Raw genomic sequence first — 20,916 nt, forward strand, 5'->3', positions numbered from 1 at the left:
CTTGCATTTACGTAAACTCTTAAACATTATTAAGCGTTTATTATTTATTTTAGATATGGAGTGCAGAACAGGCTCTCCTGGCCCAACAAGCCACACTGACCAGCAACCCACTGATTAAACACTAGTTTATAATGACCAATTAACCTACTAACCAGTACGTCTTTGGACTGTGGGAGAAAACCAGAACACCAGGAGAAAATCCACACAGTCATGGGGAGGAATGTATAAACTTCTTACTGTCAGTGCTGGAATTGAACTCTGACACCCCCCTCCACCCCCAAGCTGTAACAGTGTTATGCTAACTGCGACACTACCATATCTTAAGGCACCTCAAAGGAATTAAATCATCAGACAAAATTTGATACCGTAGTAAAGTCAGCATTAAGAGGTGATCAAATGCTTTGTCAAAGGCAGAGAGAATTTGATCCTATATAGGTCAGGGTGCACATGGCAGTAATTAAAAAGGAAAGATGTAAGCAAGGACAAACTTCAGAGTGCACTTCAAAACTCTGAAAAAACAGCCCGCTTGATGGGCCCTGCTATATATTCATCTTGAGAGGAAATAAAATCATAATAGTGTTTCATCATGTAGGGTAGAGAAACAATTAGAAGAATAGTGAGGAGGAAAGAAGTGGGATGAGCAAAGGAAGTAAGGCAGAATGAGGTGGGTGGAAAACAGAAAACAGCAGACTGGGAAAGCAGGGAGCAAGAAAGGAAGGGAGTGATAACAGCTGTGTACTAAATATCAGGATTAAATGACTCATGATATAAATGTTTCCTACTGATTAGTTTCAGAGCCCCAAATCAAAGCAGCTTATAATGTCTTTTGGTTTAAGTATTTATATTGCAACTTTCATCTCTCCTTGTTTCCTGAAACATTTTATAGCCCCTTTTGTGATGTTGAGCTAAAAACAGAAATTAAAAAATGAAACAAAAACAGAACAGAAACATTCTAACATTGAACTGGGACAATTTAAGTGATTCCCTACACAGGAGATAACTGGTTATTAATTTAATTTTCTCTATGATTGTGACAAAAAACACAAAACTCCACTCTATGGACCACAGCACCTTCATATTATTCCAGAGTACGGGTCAATTTTACCACTAAACTGAGCAATCACCAACAATTTCTTATTTAGTACAAGCTTAAAAACAAAACTTTTCATGAAAATGGAAATTGACAACAAATTATGAAAAGCAAAAGAATACCACATTCCCCTGAGGTCAGAAGCAAAGAAGAAAAGGGCCTTAGTTCAAAAAAGTATTGAGTGCTTTCCCAGTGTATAATACAAATAAATTCTTCTTGGACTTCTAGCCAGTACAGGTATTGAATTTAACCGATGTCTTGATGACAAATGCTGCCTTCTTCAGAGATGATGCTTGGGCATGTCTAGTCTGGTGGTATTTATACCCCCATAGTCTGTCCCTCCTGATTGGTTAGTCCTCATCCAATCTGGTTTCTGCTCTCCCACCTTGTTTACAATCGAATTCCAGTTCTTACTTAGAGTGAGATCTTTGTCTTTGTTAATTTTTTTTTCCCTCTAGTTTTATTTCAATGCCTTCCATTACCATGCAGTCCCAAAAGATACTGGCACGGCACAGTAGTTTTGTGCTGTCAATGTCAATCCTATGGCCATTGCAAATGCAGTGTTCTGCTACCACTGATTACAGGCAGTCCCCAGGTTACGTATGAGTTCCGTTCCTGAGTCCGTCTTTAAGTCGGATTGTATGCAAGTCGGAACAAGTACATCCAGTATTATTTAGCGTCAGTTAGTCAAACCTTTGTCTTAGTATATAGTATATATTTTACCTTTCTATGCATATAAAACACAACATATGTATTCCAATAATTAAACCACTGCATTGCTTAGTAATAATCGTAGCTTTCATCAGGGCAGGGCTTTTCACATGTTCCATTATTCTCACTTTATTCTTTATCCTAAATTATTCCGATTGTTGACCGACTGTAGCCTAACGCTTTTCCAATGACATTTCACCTCTTTCCAAACGCTTTATTATTTCCACTTTATTTTCAATCGCGATCGCTTCCCGTCAATGGAACAGAAACATTGCAGGCAGTGGGTCCTGAGCTCCGCTGGGTCCTAGACCACCACACTGAGACAGACTAAATTGGCCAAGTGGAGGACTGTGCTGAGTTTGGGTATTTGATCCTCCACAATATTCCGCATGGGAATTTAAACTGGAGGTGGCAGTGTTTTTTTTTTAAAGCGAGGTTGCCAGCTCGACATCAACCCAGCACGGATGGTACAGGAGTCACTGGATCAACATCAACCCAGCACAGAAGTGGTCTGTCACTAGATCGAACTCGGGAACCTCTGTTCTCCAGCCCGATGCTGATCTCACTGTGCCACTAGCTGAGTGAAACTGGGGGGGGGGGGGGGGGCTGTGGCGGGATCAGGGTGAACCTTACTAAGAAAATTTTAAGCCAAATACAAAGTTAAACACTCAACACAGTGTCAATGGCAACGACTTAAAATGGCAGACGGCGTCGCCATCTGACTTAAAATGGTGGACGGCGTACTCCTTCCTCGGTTCGTAAGTACGAATTGTCTGTAAGTCGGACGTTCGTAACTTGGGGACTACCTGTTCTCTGGGAAACTCAAATTGGTACACATCCTGTGCTCTTCGATGAGGGATTCCACTGTACATCCCATCTGGCCGATATACACTGCTCCGCATTCATTGAGAATCCTGTCAATGCCAACCAACCTGAGACTCAGCTCACTTCTGACCTGCATGAGCTGTGACTTCAGCTTCCTTATGGGTTTATGGTTTGTATTATTCCAGTATTTCTTCAGGATCTTGGTGATCCTTCCAGAAACCATGGAAATATAGAGTACCTGTTGTTACTGCCCACTTTCCCTATATTTCCACAGATTCTGGAAGGGTCGCCAGGATACCGCCGAACTAGACATTCCCAGGTATCATCCCTGAAGAATATGGCAAAGTTTGTCATTGAAACATCAGTTGTAATCGATGCCTGTACCCAGCAGGAAGCCCAAGAAGACTTTATTTAGCTTTGGTTCAAGCTTATTCAACCGCATAGATGTATACCGCTAAACTAAACAAGGTGTGTTAAGCCACTTATTTATATGTGAAATCTGCAAGATTCCCGATTAAAAGCAACAACTTCACAGGAATAAAACAAGCAGAACAAAATTTTTATTTGGCTTCCAATGCATAGGATTAAATGTTTTACATTAGAACATTAAAAGTTTTCACAAGAACAAGCCATTCGCCCATCAAAGCTTGCCAAATTTCTATTCACATACTGTATTGAAATAACTACTGAATTTAGATTTGAAAGCCTCTAAAGCACTACTCTCAACTACATAGTTTGCTCCATGCGTCCATAACTCACTCTGTAAAGAAAAGCTTCCTGATGTTAGTCTGAAATCTTGCTTTAACCAGTCTCCCCCTATGGCCCTGAGTCCTTGATGATGGATTAATTTTGAAGCAGCAGCTAGCATCCACCTTACTCATACTCTAATGATTTTGAACACTTCTATCATGTCTCCTGTCATTCTACATCCACTTAGGCTAAAAAGATTTAATTATTTCAATCTTTCCTCATAGCTGATACCCTGCAGACCTGGAATGAGTCGTGTCACCCTTCTCCGAACTGTCTCCGGTGCCTCACACAATATGGAGACCAAAATTGTACACAATGCTCAATGTGTGGCCTCACAAGCACATAGCTTAAGGAGAATGCCTCTAGACTTGAACGCATTATATAGCCCAACATTCTATTAGCCTTCCTAATCGCTTCTGTACATTGTCTAGATGTTGATAGTGATGAGTCTAACAGGACACCCAAATCCTTCTCAAATGGTGCACTTACTAACTCAAGATCTCCATTGTATATTTATACCTAATATTTCTACTTCCTATATGTGTGACTTTACATTTACCTACATTAAATTTCATCTGCCATTTATCCGCCTTCATTTGGATTTTGTTTCGTTCTAACTGCATTGATTCTGCTGCCTAAACATTATCAATCCGTCCCCCCAATTTTGTAGCATCGGCAAACTTTACTAGTTATTTGTTATGTGCTTACCCAAATCATTCATGTAAATAAAAATCAGCAGCAGCCCCAAAACTGATCCCTGCAGAACCCCACTGTTAACATCTTCTCGGTGTGAAACTGATCCTCTCACCATAACTTGTTATTTTCTGTTTTTGAGCCCATTCACACACCTTACCCTGAATCCCTACTTCCTATAATTTGATTATTAACCATTCATGGTTAGAAGCCTTCTGAAACTCCAAGTAAATGACATCAGCTGCTCTATTATTAACATAAATTTTAGCTGCCTCTTCAGAGAACTCCAGCATATTAGTAAAACATAATTTCCCCTTTCTGAATCCTTGCTCGTTTTCTGCTAACATGCCAGTTCTTATCAGCTGCTTTTCCACCTCATTCTTTATTACTGTCTCCATTATCCTACCTACGATACACGTTTAGTTTACTGGTCTATAGTTACCAGGGTCAGCGAGGTCTCCCTTTTTACATACTGGGACAACATTAGCCCATTAGGGATTTCACCAGTCTTCAATGACTTTTGAAAAATACATGTTCAGGGTTTGTATATATAATCACAGACTTCTTTAAATACCCTTAGTATTTAACTTCCAGCTTTTTCAGCTGAAGCAGGACCTCACTTTCCAAGATCTCTAAATCACTAAAGACCTTCAGAGAGTAGACACAAGATACATCATAATTTAGTTATAACTGCACCACAATGAACTGATTCTGCAAAGAACTTGAGCGTCTCCTACAGCTGCAAGAAGAGGTTTGTGAATGCTTTGTAATTACCTGGTTTTCTGCATTAGTTACTCATAAAATGTGGTCTGATCTTCACCTAAGTCACCATAATAGACAAACTCAATCTGCCTAAACGAATAAAATGGTAACAATTGTAAATCTTTTTGTCAATACTGAGTACACCATTAAAACAATCTTAGTTTAGGTTTAAAAAAGTATGTGAACCTCTGGGGTAATGCCTTCCACAAAAGTTATTTGGAGTCAGGTGTTCCAATCAATAAGATGAGATTGGAGGTGTGGGTTGTAGAGCTACCCTGCTCTATAAAGAAGATACAAGGTCAAGTTACTGACAGACTACTCTTCTCAAGAAAGATCTCTTTATCTGCACCATGCCTTGATCAAAGTGACTTTTGGAGGACGTTAGAACAATTGTAGGGATGCATAAAGCTGGAAAAGGCTACAAAAGCATTTCTAAAGACCTGAGTGTTCATCAGTCCACAGTAAGAGAAATCATCTACAAATGGAGGAAATTCAGTACAATTGCTACTGTCCCTAGGAGTGGGTGTCCTGCTAAGATCACACCAAGAGCACAACATGCAATGGTGAAGGAGGTGAAAAAGACCCAAGAGTAACAGGAAAAAACCTGAAGAAATCCCTAGAAGTTGCTAAAGTCTATGTTCCTGTATCCACTATAAAAAAAAACACTGAACAAGAATGGTGTTCATGGAACTACACCACAAAGGAAACCACTGCTCTCCAAAAAATATTGTTGCACATCTCAAGTTTATAAAAGATCACCTGGATGTCCTGCAACTCTTCTGGGACAATGTTCTCTGAACAGATGAGACAAAAGTTGAACTTTTTGGCAGAAATGAACACTGCTATGTTTGAAGGAAAAAGGGCACCAACACTAAAACCTCATCCTAACAGTGAAGCATGATGTAAGGAGCAGGGCCTGGACAGCTTGCAATTGTTGCAGGAACAAATAATACAAAATTGTATCAAGACATTTTTCAGGAGAATGTTAGGGTAGTGGTCTGTCATCTGAAGGTTAATCGAAGTTGGATAATGCAACAAGACAATGATCCGAAAAACAAGAGTAAATCAACAACAGAATGGTTTAAAAGTAAGAAAATTCATGTTTTGGAATGGCCAAGACAGAGTCCAGACCTTAACCCAAATGAGATGCTGTGACATGACCTGAAGAATGCTGTTCATGCAAGGAATCCCAGAAATATTGATGAACTGAAACAGTTTTAAATGGAGAAATAGTCTAAAATTCCTCCACACCGTTGTGCAAGTCTGATCAGCAGCTATAGGAAACATTTGGTGGAGGGTATCACTGCTAAAGGTGGTTCTACCAGTTATTAAATACAAGGGTTCACATACTTTTACCTGCCTGGACTGTGAATGATTAAACCAAATGTTCAATAAAGACATGAAAAGTACAATTCCTTGAGTGTTATTTACACAAATTGTGACCTGGATGAAGATCAGACCACACTTTATGAGTAATTAATGCAGAAAACCAGGTAATTGCAAAAGGTTCATAAACTTTTTCTTGCAACTGTAGATAAGGGCAAGTATTTTTAATAGCATACAAAGAATAACAAGCATATTGACAAAAACACTCAGAGAACCATATTAATTAAAATGGTTTCTGCAAATAGTTTTCTTGAAAAAGAACCTGAACAATGGAATTTAGTTATTATCTTGGATGAACTCTATTCTACTTGTAAAGGTATTCAAGTTCTTAACCAGCAAACACCATCAACCATTTCTTTTATGTGGTAAATTTATAATTCAATTAAGATCATTATGACTGCGATTTTACTGCAACATCAACAAGCAGTATGCTGTGCATTTTTACCTGTTAACTAAGTGTTGTTCTGAATTCTTATTGAGGGCTGAAATTATAATTTCTGTAAAATATGAAAAGAATTTTTTCTGATCAGCAGAGAGGGAAAATACTTACACGGAGAATTACAAGGGCACTCAGGATTGCTACCACTGTGAACATAATTGCAGGAAAGAGCATGACCACTCCAGCACCAACATTATGAGAGAACATTCCAATGGCAACTATCCATCCACTGAAATTAGAAAACAGCGGTTTCATTATAATCGATCACCTTTATCATTGGCCCTTAATGCAGATATTAAAACATACGCTTTTTTGGCATTTTCTATTACAGTCACTTGAACAAACCAGAAAAGAAATTCATTCATCTGGTTAAAGGACAAATATTGACTAAGTCCAAAAGTATACACCACCTGCTCTGCTCTATACATGCCTTATTCATTCCAAAAATGGCACTTTTTTCATGCAGAAGATAACATCAGCAGCCTTAGTTATTGGTCACATTACTGGAGGTAGCAGCATCTCATTAATTTAGTTAATTTAACATAATGACTGATGACTGCTGGTGATTATTTTACTGATCAGTCTGCACTTGCTGGTACCATTGCCCATTTCTTCAGAGAAGTGAGGAGAAAACAGCTCAGTTAACCACAGTATAATCAAGTCAAATAATACCTTCACAACAGACTAAAAGTTTAAAATGCAAGCTACTTTCTCTCTGGGGTAAAGAAAGACTTTCATGAGTCTTGATGAGGGGTCTTGGCCCGAAATGTTGACTGTTTACTCATTTCCATAGATGCTGCCTGATCTGCTGAGTTCCTCCAGCATTTTGTGTGTGCTGCTTTTGTGCATTGTGCAAAGATTTATTTTCACTGTTGGGAGTATTGTCTGGTAAGATTTTGCCACCTTGTGACAGATAGGAAGTACTACATGAACAATGCAGATCTACCCTCAGTGACCACTTTATTAGGTACACCTGCACATTAATGCAAGTATTTAATCAGCCAATCATGAGGCAGTAACTCAGTACATAAAAGCATGCAAACATGGTGAAGAAGTTCAGTTGTTGTTTGGACCAAACATCAGAATGGGAAAGAAATGTGATCTAAGTGACTTCGACTGTGGAATGACTGTTGGTGCCATACAGGGTGGTTTGAGTATCTCAGAAACTGCTAATTCCCTGGGGTTTTCACGCACAGCAATCTCTAGAGCAAGGGTTCCCAACCTGAGGTCCACGGATCCTCAGTTAATGATAGGGGTCCATGGCACAGAAAGAGTTTTTTTAGTTTTATTATGATACAGTGCAGAATGAGCATTCTGGCCCTTCACACCAGGCCACTCAGCAATCCTCCTAATTTAATTCTTGCCTAATCACAGGACAATTTACATTGACCAATTAACGGCAGCAGGAAATGAACCCGGACACCTGTACTGCAAAGTATCGTGCTAATCACTACACTGCCATGATTAAGGTTGGGAACCCCTGCACCTGAATTTTTTTTAATCCAGCGAGAGGCAGTTCTGTGGGTGAAAATGCCTTGATTTTGAGAGAGGTCAGAGGAGAATGGCCAGACTGGTTCAAGCTAACAGAAAGGCAACAGTAACTCAAATAACCATGTGTTACAACAGTGGTGTGCAGAAGAGCATCTCTGAATGCACTACACATCAAAGCTTGAAGTAGATGGGGTAAAACAACAGAAGACCATACTAAGTTCTACTCCTGTACCTCATTATGTGGCTACAAAATGTATGTATACAACATATCACAATGAACAAAGATAAACTAAAACATTATATAATTGGAAAATAGTTTCTAAGGTTGTTATACTCACCAGGCACCCCACCCTCTGAAACCAATCGCTTGCAAAGTTGCAAATATAATCTGAGCAGCAAAAATGAAGAAGAATGCCATGAAGTTAAAGGAACTATCAGACCTGTTGGGGAAAAATAATTACAAGCTTTAAATATAAATCTGGGGAACCACATCAATCAACTAAAATTATTTTCATCTTTATGCAAGTATTTACCTAAATGCTTTATAAACTGGACGAAACCAACAGACGTACGAACTGGGGCTGAAAAGAACAAGCCAGAGTATGGCTAGGCCAAAATTGATTGCACTACCTCCAGCTATCAGCCAGGCCAAGCAACCCACCAAATTCACTGCCAGGGTCACGCTGTAAACTGAAAACAAAGAAAAGTTTAGTTAGGACTGTTCAGTGATCAATAAGTACAATGGATTTTCTGCAAAGCAAAAACTCTTTAATAGAAAGCGGATGTCACTATCCAAATGTCTTTTTTGGCAAAACCTGTAGCTACTGCCCAGGGAGAAAACAGCACTATGTTAGATGCATTTTCTCTTGTGCTCTGCCATTTGATTGCTAATTACTGTTCGCTCTTGTGCCCTCTTGTTGTGCTGTCGCCTGTGGCAGACACTGGAGGCTGTGTGGGAGAGAGCAGAGGCTTCTGTGGACACGTTGGAATCCGTTCAGGATTGGGGGCTGCCCTCCAGTGTTTACTTTGTGGAAAACAAGCTGGATTGCATTCGTCTGGAGTTTCACTAGCACTTATACACAATAAGTGTTATGTGCCATGTACTATTACTGTTGGTACAGTGTTTTGCACCTTGACCACAGAGGAATGCTGTTTTGTTGGGCTGTTTTATGTATATGATTGAATGACAATTAAACAAACTAATGTTTGTTCATTGCAAATACTATCGTAGATCTATTATTTGTATATTGTATATTTTGGGTCAGCCACATTGTGTTCCAGTAAACCCACCACACTTCATGTTTGAATGGGGCAGGGACAAATCATCCCAGATCTTCAGCAATGAGGGACTTATGCAACAGTTATCGTAGTGATCTAACACGTGCCAATAACTACCTGCTTACCTAACCAGCTTGTAATAAGGGTTTTTAAATATCTGGAAGCACAGTATATACAGGTCTACACATTATATAATAATTACGATAGCATTTATCAGCAATTGGATCTAATTAATTTGGTATACCAAATCAACTTAACATGCCTAGACAAGAACAGACCATTAATAATTAACTTGTTTAATACACACAATTTTTAGATTCAAGTAACATTAGAATCAGAATTAATATCACTGGCATATGTCGTGAAATGTATTAACTTTAGCAGTACAATGAAACACATGACAAATAGAGAAAAAAAATCTGAGGTGCATCAAGTGTGTGCATATATATGTGTGTGTGTGTGTGATGTGTGTGTGTGTGTGTATATATATATATATATAATGCACACACACATATATATAACTATTAAAGTTAAAATAAGTAGTGCAAAAAAAAGTTTAAAAAAAGTGAAGTAGTGTTCATGGGTTCAACATCCATTTAGAAATTGGATGGTGGGGGGACGGGGTCGGTGGGGAGGGGGTATTGAAGAAGCTGTTCCTGAATCACCGAGAGCATGCCTTCAGGCTTCTGTACCTCCCTCCCAATGATAACAGTGTGAAGAGGGCATACCCTTGGTAGTGGGGATCCTTAATGATGGATGCCACCTTCCTAAGGCACTGCTCCTTAAAGATGTCTTGGATACTACGGAGGCTGGTACCAAGCTGACTAATTTTACAAGTTTCTGCAGCTTATTTTGATATTGTGCAGATGCCCCCACCGCCATACCATAACTATAACTCCACCTTAGATGGTGCCAAAGGCGGAGGGGCTAACAACCCATCCCATAAAAACCAAGCTACAGAAACACTAACAGAGGTTCGGGAGACCTCATTCCTGGGAGAGCAGTGATCTTCACATAGAAGACATACGATGGTTATACCTGGGAAAGGCTTGAAAGACTGGCCCAGGACAGAGGACTCTGACGAGCTGAAGAACATAACTCTATTTTGAAAACTAGTTTGCAAAACTGATTTTTATTTTAGTAGATTTTGTTTATTGGCAAGCTACTTTAGTGATCCTTAGAGAAGGACAGTGAGCAGAGTTATACATCAATGGTCATATTGAAGGGGAAGCAGGAGCACAAATCAGAGTGGTAAATGTGCTCTGATACTGTTAAACCCCAACACCCTTCCCAACCACAACATCAAGGCAGATGAGGTGCGTTTTGTGTTTGATAGAGCTATACAAAATTATGAGGGGTAGAGTAACCGAGATTGGTTAACACTAGGACTAGAAGTGTTCGATTAAAGGTGAAGGGTGAAATATTTAAGGGAAACCTCTTCAGTCAGAGGTTGGCATGAGTGTGGAAGGAGCTGCTAGTGGAAATGGTGGATGCAGGTTTGATGGTAATATTTGAGAAGTTGGGATAAATACATGGATGGGAGGGGTCTGGAGCAATGGGACTAGATAGAATACCAGTAATCATGGACTAGATGGGCTGAAGGACCTGTTTCTAGCCCATCTAGTCCATGCTGAACTAAAGTGCTGTATAACTCTGTGTGAAATTGTGCAGCAAATGAAGTTCTATATTTACAATACTGCTAATGGCAAGGTGTGGTGGGGTTGATTTTTATCAACCACATTACAAAAGTGGGGTGGAATCTCTTCTCCAGCAGTTCAACATGGGAGCCCTAAATAATGCTGTTAATAAAGAAATTTGAATGTGACTAATTAATAAAATATATTTAAAACATCCATCCTGATCCTACTGTATCATTTGGGTTCCTCCCAACTTCCCTTATCCAACTCTATCAGCATAGCCATCGGCTCTCCTATATTCTAACTACCCCTGAAATGCACTGACATCCCTGCTTCAACCACTCTGCGGCTGCTAGTTTCACACTTCCAGCTTTCTTGCAATGGTTTCTTGTTAATCCCTACTTAATTTCTGCAGCAGTTCGCTATATTTTTTGGCTTTAGTTTTGCTGTTCCTTACAACTGAAAACACACTTCCCAAAGTCTTTCAGTCTTATAGTATTGACTTCCTTTCATCTGACAGGATAGGAGTGTTTTCAACAAAGGAAATGTACAAAAAAAAAGGAAAGATTTCTTTTTAAGAGGTTTCTACCGAAAATACAGTAAATTACCACAGATAAACATTTAAACCTCATTCAATTATTTTCCTGCTATATCAAATGTATTAACAAAAGTGCTGGTTGTCACAAAGTTTACTTTGCAGACTTCACTGACTGGTTTTGCTATCTCTTTGTCAAAATCTAAGTGGGATTTCCAAAGCACTCCAAATTTGACATTGATAGATTGGTATCTTATGTTTAATAAGCTTAAAATTAACAACTCTGTTTCATTATTAAAAATACTATCCTTATTTCCCCCAAATATCTATGTAGCCTTGGTTCCTCCCTTTCTTTGTAAACTTCTCTATTCAGACCAGTCTCAGAGATTTCACTTGTTCTGCAAAATTGACCTGCTAAATATTTTGTTTAATAGCTCCACCAATAACGATCATTTCTTTCCTTCTGTCACCTTGGCCCTAAACTCTGGACTACATTGATCCAAAGTCTCTAGACTTCTCTACTTCTTCTCTCCTAAATAAAAGTTATTCTTAAAACTCAGTACTTTATTCAGTAGACTCAGTCAGCTCCAAGCAGACTCAACCAAGATTCAAAGTACAAAGTACATATATATCCAGTGATACAACCTGGAGATTCACCTTCCCACAGACAGTCATGAAACTACACCATAGAACCCATACAAAGAAAACAGCAAACGTCCAGCACGCAAAAAAGAAATTGCACGAACAGCAAAAAATTAGCAACTAACACAAGGAATATTAACCATCAAACCACAGAGTCCTTGAAACAGTCTAGGATTCTTGCTTTAGTAGTACAGTACTGTGCAAAAGTTTTAGGCACAGACAGTTGCAAGAAAAAGTTTGTGAACCATTTGCAATTACCTGGTTTTCATTAATTACTCATAAAATGTGGTCTGATCTTCATCTAAGCTGCAATAATAAACTTACACAATCTGCCTAAATTAACAACACACAATCAACTGTACTTCTTTTTGGCAATACTAAGTACACCATTTAAACAATCTCACTCTAGTTCAAAAAAAAGTATGTGAACCTCTGGGGTAATGCCATCTATAAAAGCTATGAGATGAGATTGGAGGTGTGGGTTGTAGAGGTGCCCTGCCCTATAAAAAAGACACACAAAGTCAGGTTACTGACAGAACCTGCTCTTCCCAGGAAAGATCTATTTATATGCACCAGGCCTCAATGAAAAAAACTTTCAAACGACCTTAGAAAAAGAATTGTAGGGATGCATGAAGCTGGACAAGTCAATAATCTGAAATACAAGAGTAAATCAACAACAGAACGGTTTAAAAAGAAGAAAACTTGTATTTTGGAATGGCCAAGCCAGAGTCCAGACTTTAACCCAATTGAGATGCTGTGGCATGACCTGAAAAGGGCTGTTCATGCAAGATATCCCAGAAATATTGACGAATTAAAACGGTTTTGTATGTTGGAATGGAGAACTAAAATTCCTCCTTGTCGTAGTGCTTGTCTGATCAGCAGCAACATGAAATGCTTGGTGGAGGTTACTGCTGCTAAAGGAGGTTCTACTAGTTATTAAATACAAGGGTTCACATACTTTTTCCAGCCTGGACTGTGAATGATTAAAAAATGTGTTCAATAAAGACAAACACAATCTGCCTAAACTAATAAAATTGTTTGTGTGTTATTAGTTTAGGCAGATTGCGATCATCTACTATGGGGACTTAGATGAAGATCAGACCACATTTTATGTGTAATTAATGCAGAAAACCAGGTAATTGCAAAGGGTTCACAAACTGTACATAGCTAGGGAATCTAAGACTTTAGAACAGTACTGCATTTGTCAATATGGAGCGGTGAGCAAGTTTGTAAATCTGTCAGGAACAAAGAATGTCAGAAATGGTGAGGGTGGAGTGCCACAGGATGGGTGTGGGACAGGTAGCAGAGAAGGAGTGCCAGGGCAGGTGGGGGAATGGCATGGGTGCAGACACACTCAGCCCTGAGAAACCAGGCAAGATCATTTGATTCCAAACAATTAATTTTTTGTTAATTACAGAATGTCTCTCTGGTACTTCCCTCTCCCTTCCCCCTTTCCCAGCCATGACTCCCCTCTCCCTCCCCCTTTCCCAGCCATGACTCCCCTCTCCCTCCCCCTTTCCCAGCCATGACTCCCCTCTCCCTCCCCCTTTCCCAGCCATGACTCCCCTCTCCCTACCCCTTTCCCAGTCTCAGACCATAATAGACACCCATTTATCTTCACTCACCTATGTCTTGAAATTTGTTTCTTTTAGCAGCAGTGATACAGTGCAATACATAAAATTACTACAGTAAAATGCAAAAACCTTCGCTATACAGTACACACAAATGAATACATGTAAATTCTCAACTCTAACTTCTTTGCAGCAAGTTAATCTCCTGTATTAGAAACCAGTCAGTGAATGTGATTAAAGAATCTAATAGGCATAAACATCATTCAAAAGCTATATTAACAATATTAACAAATTGATAGAAATGTTATAAAACAAAATTTGACACCATGTAAAACAGGTGACCAAAATCTTCAGAATTAGATTTACTATCACCATCTTATATGATGTGAAACTTACTCTTGCAAGCAGAAGAAGTGCAACACCTGCCCCTACACCTCTTCCCTCACTACCATTCAGGGCCTCAAACAGTCCTTCCAGGTGAGGCGACGCTTTACCGGTGAATCTGTTGGGGTCTTGGTTTCACCTATCACCTTGTGTTTTTCTCTCCGCTCCCCCACATTTTAAACCTACTCCTCATCTTTTTTTCTCCAGTCCTGCTGAAGGGTTTCGGCTTGAAACATTGACTGTTCTTTTTTCCATTGATGCTGTCTGGCCTGCTGAGTTCCAGCATTTTGTGTGTGTTCATGTGAAAATTGTTTTGTGACAGAAGGAGAGTGCAAAGACTTAAAATTACTATAAATGATAAAATTAATTGTGCAAGAATGAACAATAGTAAGGTTCAATTTAAAGCAATAAATGGATTTATTCACATGAACATGAGTGCTACAAAATTAATTCTTCTATTCTTCCCCCCTTTTCCCCCCACTGGTAAATAATTACAAGCTAAAAAATGATAAGTTCTATTAAAACAGATTCCAGATATGAAAACTATAGGAAAAAGAAACTTGCTAATAAGATTTTGTATTCTTTGCATTGGTTATAAAGATTACCCAGGAAGCACAAATATACGTTTTAGAAACAAAATAGATCAACTCACGGATCCATAAATGATAAATTCTCCTGACAAGGAGGCAGTGCTGTGGTGGAATTTCCTCTTCAAAGTTTTGATAGAAGCAAGGCTTCAAACGAATAAACTTTGGTAATGGGGGAAAATTGTTCACTCTTTCTGAAAACAGAAAAGACTTGATAGTATTAAAGACATCAAACATTCTTTTTTTAGTTTCTGCACAGCATTAAATCTTGCTGTGTATTGGAAAGCAGCTATACAGAAGTAAAATACAAGATCATAAGACAGAGGAGCAGGATTCAGCCATTTAGCCCATCAAGAGAAGAAAAAACAAAGGAGGGTTTAAAATTGATCAGTGGAGTGAGGTTGCCCCTACCAATCTAACCAATTTTTACAGGAGCACCATTGAGTGTATCCTAACCAGTTGTATCACCATCTGGTATGGGAATTACAAAGCATCTGACCACAAGACCCTGCAAAGATTGCGAGGATTGCTGAGATTTTCATCAGAGTCTGTCTTCCACCCACCTGAGATATTTACCAGGAGCACGACATACACAGGGCCCTTAGCATTGTCAATGATGCCTCCCATCAACCCAACAATCTCTTTGACCCCCCTACTATCAGGCAGGAAGTACTTTAACATTAGGACAAGAACTAGTAGGATGAGAAGTAGCTTCCCCCCCACCCCATGCTGTAAGAGTATGAACTCCCTGCCACCACCCAGGTCTCATCACGTATGAAGCGGCAGTAGTGTTATACTATTACTTTTTCAACTTATGCATCTTATTATTAAGTTATTTGTGGTTATATTACATTACGTGTTGTGTTTGAATTATATCTACTGTGTTGGGCACTTTGGTCAGGAGGAATGTTTCACTGAAGACAGATGAAATGATAATAAATGATGTTATATTATATTAAAATTTACTTCCATCTCTAAATTACTTTTTTTTAAACTCCTTCCAACATTTTGACTTTTTTTAAACTGTTGACTTAAATGTCAGGTAGATCTGCTCTTAACAAAAGTAATGATAGAGTAAACTGATTATTCCTTCCATCTACAGAAAGGCCATTACGACTAGGTTAAAGCAGAGCTTGATACATTTTTGATTAACAAGGGCATCAAAGGTTAGGGGAGGAAGCAGGAGAATGAGAGAGGAAATAAATCAGCCATGGTGGTGGCAGAGAAGACTCAATGGGCTGAATGGCCTAATTCTGCTCCTTTGCCTGATAGTATTATGGACTACTAGCAAGTTAAGCCTCTTAATCTTAAAAGAGAAATGTTCTTGTCTGAGATGTAAATACTTTGTTTTAGCCCATGCTTTGTAAATGGCTAGGTATTAATACAGTTGACTATTTACATAATAATAGGAAGAACATTTTAGAAAGACTGGAACTTACCAGTCATCTCTTTAGGTGTATGTAGTTTTGATTACTTTATCTGCTGATTCTTGAAAACAATATCTGTTAAAAACTGAAAACAGAAACAATTAGAAAGCAAAGGTGAATAATACCCACCTCAGTACTTTTTTATCAAAGTATCTGAATGCACAAATGATTGAAAATATGGATTTTCAAAGACGGTTGAGATTTAATGCTGAAATTAAATAGAACCATTTGCTTAAGAGATAGGAAATGAATATATTCTTGATCTTAGATCAAAGGAAAGAAAGAATCAGAGAACCTTCATTGTTCTCCTGCTACTTCCAACAGCTGGTCAAGGCTACCTTGCAAAAAAAAGCACCATGTTAACTATCCCTAATTAGGCCCTGTCTACTCAAAGTTATAATCCATTCCCTTAGAAAACCTTCTAATAATTTATCCACGACTCAAATCATTGCAAATACTACCATTACACACGCTTTCTGTTATTTCCTAATTAAGATAAGCAACGGAAACATTTGTTTGGATACTTAAAAACTTCAGTAACTGCCAATTTTAATTATACATAGCAAACGGTTCTCCATTTAGATTCAAGTATCTGCCACATATTGAAAACATTCCAAATCTCAAAAGGAACTTGTCTCATTTTTACATTTTGACTCAAGATGCTTCTGTTCTTATATTGAAAATTTTCCACAGCTCTACAACACAAAAGGCAGTTCAAAAATAAACGGACAAGCAATATTCATACAAATAAATAAATTTCTGATAATTTTCTCAAATTTCTGGTATAGTAAGCTCTCATGCAATAAGTTAAATGAGACAACTATATATCGGCTTCAAAAGGCTTCATCTTCATCATCAAACAATGATTGGTGATCATGGTCTTCCATCTGTCTTTAAGACTATGATTACTTTCGGCAAATTTTTCTACCATTGCCCTCTTCTGGGCAGTGTCTTTGCAAGATGGGAGACCCCAGCCATCATCACTAATCTTCACAGATTGTCTGCCTGGAGTTAGTAGTTGCATAACCAGGACTTGTGATCTGCACTGGCTGCTCATACAACCACCCACCACCTGCTCCCATCGCTTCACGTGACCCTGACTGGGGGTTTAAGCAGGTGTACACCTTGCCCAAGGGTGACCTGCAGGCTGAAGGGAAGGAGTGCCTTACACCTCTTTCGGTAGGGATGTATCTCCACCTCACTTTATTTAAGCAACCTTTTTTCTACTAAACACAAAATTAATATAATTTTAAGGTATCTGCTTCTTGCAATCTGCTGTTATCAGAGTGGTGCCTGCAGAATGTGGCTCATCAGTCAGATAAACCATCTGTTCATCTATCATGCTATATTTCAAAGAGAATAAATAAAAGAATGCATTCACGTACATCCTTAATTTAGATGTAACAAGATCACAACCCATGAAGCTTTGTAATCCACATTAGTTAAATTCAGTCTTTTAAATAGCATACCAAGCAGTCTACTTCAAGGAATTCCAAAGATTCACCTTCTCTGGCGAAAGAAATTCCTCATCTCCGATCTAAATGGACGCCCCTCTAGTCTGAGGCTGTGTCTTCAGGTCCGAGACTCTCCCACCACAGGAAACATCTTTTCCACATCCACTCTACTGATCTATTGAGGCCTTTCAATGTTCAATAGGTTTGAGATTCGGATCAGAAAAAAGGAAGCATACTGTATGTCAGATAAAGGCAGCTGGACCACACTTAAGGATCAAATCAGAAGGGCAAAAAGAGGCCATGACATACCCTTGACTGTTAAGATAAAGAAAAATCTGTAAAAAATCTATAACTATAGAGTAAATGTGTATTTAGGGACACAGTACCCCCGTTAAAGACCTACTCTAATTAGCTTCAACAGGGCCCTGACGAAGGGCCTCAGCCCGAAACTTCAACTGCTTATAACTTTTCATAGATGCTACTTTACCTGCTGAGTTCTTTTTGTATTTTGTGTTACTTCAAAAGTCTATTGATTTGCCAATTGTGCTTGAATCCCTTTAAGGCTTTCCCCCCCATATAACTTCAATAACATCATAGCCCTATCTGAATTCGATATCCTCTCCTCAAAAAGACACCACTTTGACTAAGACTTCAGTCACCATCAAACCTTATTTGATTTTTGTCATTGCTATATGCCTAGAAATTTTTTTTTAAACTTAAAGGTATGATAGAAATGTTGTTTGCTGATGCCTCCACTTACTTTGGAAGTTCAGATTTCTAAAGAAACGATGAAATTGACAAAGACCGCCAATTATTGTTCTGTGGTTAGAGTGATAATGCATCTGTGACTCGCTGTAAAGCTAATGCACATTATCTACACTCCGGTATCACACTGCAGCCACGTAATCAGACTTTTGCAAATTGCTTCCACTTATCATTTGTGTGTCAGGTTATCAGATCAATTCCTTTTTTTATATATATAAGATGACATTAGATAAACCCACAGATATTTTAATGAAGTAATATTTTGGGTTTAATCCTAAAATTCATACCTTTGTACTAAAAGCTTAAAAATCGCATTCATTGTTAAATCAGCCCAACCAGTACAAATTTTATGAAGCTAAAGCATAATAGGACTATTTTCAAAGCTTGCTATAAATAGAACATAGACCTGTACCACACAGAAACAAGCCATTTGGATCCACAATGTTAAGCTGAACCAGCTAAAATGCAAATCAAAAACACCCAAACACATCCCTCCTAGCTACACCATGTTCGTATCCCTCTACCTTCCTTACATCCATGTGCCTATTCAAATGTCTCTTAAAAGCCTCTCATGTATTCACCTCTACTACTATTCCAAGCAGTGCATTCCAGGCATCCACCACTCAGAGTAAAAAAAAACTTAACCCACCCCCCCATCTCTTTTTAACCTACGCCCTCTCAACTTCAATGCATGCCCTCTAGTATTAGACATTTCAACCCTGGGAAACAGATATTCCCTGTCTACTCTATCTAGGCTCATCATAATCTTATAAACTTCTCAGATCTCCCCTCACCCTCTTCCGCTCCAGAGAAAACAAACCAAATTTATCCAGCCTCACCTGATAGCACATGCTCTCTAAACCAAGCAACATCCTGGTGAACCTCTTCTGCACCTTCTCCAAAGCCTCAACATCCTTCTATAGTGGGGAGGCCAGGACTGTATGCAATACTCCAGGTGTGACCTAATCAGAGCTGTATAAAGTTGCAACATAACCTCTTGACTTTTGAACTCTGCCTCAACTAATAAAAGCAAGCATTCCATCAGCCTTCTTAGCCACCTTATCAATCATTGTAGCCACTTTCAAGGAGCTATGTACTTGGATCTCAAGATCTTTCTACTCAGCAAAACTGTAAGTTCATGCCCTAACAGTGTACTGTCTCCTTGCATTTTCCCTACCAAGGTCCAAATTATATAAAGTTTCACTAGTACAGTGAAAATTTGTGTACACAGGATCACAAGAGGTTGCAGAAAGTTGTAAACTTAGCCAGCTCCATCACAGGCACAACCTTCCTCACAATGGAGGACACCTTCAAGAGGAGATGCCTCAAGAAGGCAAAATTCATTGTTAAGGACCCTCGCCATCTGCGAATTGGCTCTTTCTCATTACTATCATCAGGGAGCAGGTACAGGAACCTGAAGACCCACATTACGTGGTTCTTCCCCTCTGTCATCAAACTTCAGAACTGTCCATGAATGCTGACTTGTTATTTCTTTTATTTTGCATTATTTTGTAATTTATAGTAATTTTGTCTTTGCATGTACCACAGGTCATGCAACAGTGACAATAATTCTGATTCATACATTTCAGTCCAGTGTTACTAAGAGAATGCAGATAAATGAAAGGACCAAAAGGGCAAAAGAACAACACAGAAGTAAGAGATATTGATCACTCCCCAGGGATGTCAGTTCAGATCTACAGTCAAGCCAATTTTAAATCACAATGCACAAAAAAGCACTGAACAACTAATTTTTGGAACTGTAATATTTTATGATATAACATTGATATTTCTGAAGCATATTTATTGTGTATAACTCGAATCAAGAATGAAAGAAAGTTGTTAAATTTAAAAAGAGATTCAATAGACTGCAAATTATAAAGGATTTATAATTGAAAACTTGCTTTCTTTGCTAGCCGTCATTTAAGGTAATGTCCCTTATTTGTAAGGTCCTGATTGTAACAATCAGAACAGAGAGGTTAACAAAATTCAATAGCTGAAATGCTTCAACAATCAAACAACTGTGTTTGGAGAAGACTTAAACATCAAAAATAGTGAGCATCAGCTGATCAGGAAGAATACTGTCCACACCTTTTATACTTAAAACAGAAAATACAAGTTCTGATGGAAACTCATCATTGTAAATCACTGCAAAAGCAATGTCAAGTTCTTTGTCAAATGCTCTATCTGATATTCTATTCCATATACCACTGGGTCTGATTAAGCAAAGGTTACAAGGCAGGCTCCTGGGTGAAACAGAAACTAGACAATGAAAGTGGCGCACTGTCTTGGTTGTCGGAAAAAAGCTGTCATCTTCATATTGCTACATGTTGGCTGTGGCCCAGATCCCAACTCCTACACTGCTGCTGTCACCCATTTTACCTCAAGATGAAATAATGTACTGTTTTACAGAACTGTGTTTTGAAAGTCATTCTGTAAGTATGTATAAGATAGGAAAAAGAATTCAGTGTGTGAGGGCAGCCTTGGTGAGC

At 38.7% G+C, this 20,916-nt stretch overlaps 1 protein-coding gene across 5 annotated transcripts in view; it reads right to left on the bottom strand.

The window, feature by feature from the left end:
- scamp4 (secretory carrier membrane protein 4) overlaps positions 1-20,916 on the bottom strand; it is a 38,209-nt gene that overhangs the window by 8,183 nt on the left and 9,110 nt on the right. For 4 of the 5 annotated variants that reach the window (XM_059991104.1, XM_059991105.1, XM_059991108.1 and 1 more), the window contains exons 2-6: positions 16,221-16,293; positions 14,847-14,975; positions 8,681-8,837; positions 8,486-8,587; positions 6,768-6,885 (exon numbers count right to left, since the gene is read on the bottom strand). In XM_059991104.1, coding sequence (XP_059847087.1) covers positions 6,768-6,885; positions 8,486-8,587; positions 8,681-8,837; positions 14,847-14,975; positions 16,221-16,227 — 513 coding nt within the window. In that variant the 5' untranslated portion in view covers positions 16,228-16,293. Of the gene's footprint in view, positions 1-6,767; positions 6,886-8,485; positions 8,588-8,680; positions 8,838-14,846; positions 14,976-16,220; positions 16,294-17,712; positions 17,848-20,916 lie in introns of all 5 variants that reach the window. The other variant, XM_059991106.1, reaches the window with a different exon arrangement.

This window comes from Hypanus sabinus, chromosome 16 (assembly GCF_030144855.1).
Source record: "Hypanus sabinus isolate sHypSab1 chromosome 16, sHypSab1.hap1, whole genome shotgun sequence".
Taxonomy (NCBI): Eukaryota; Metazoa; Chordata; class Chondrichthyes; order Myliobatiformes; family Dasyatidae; genus Hypanus; species Hypanus sabinus.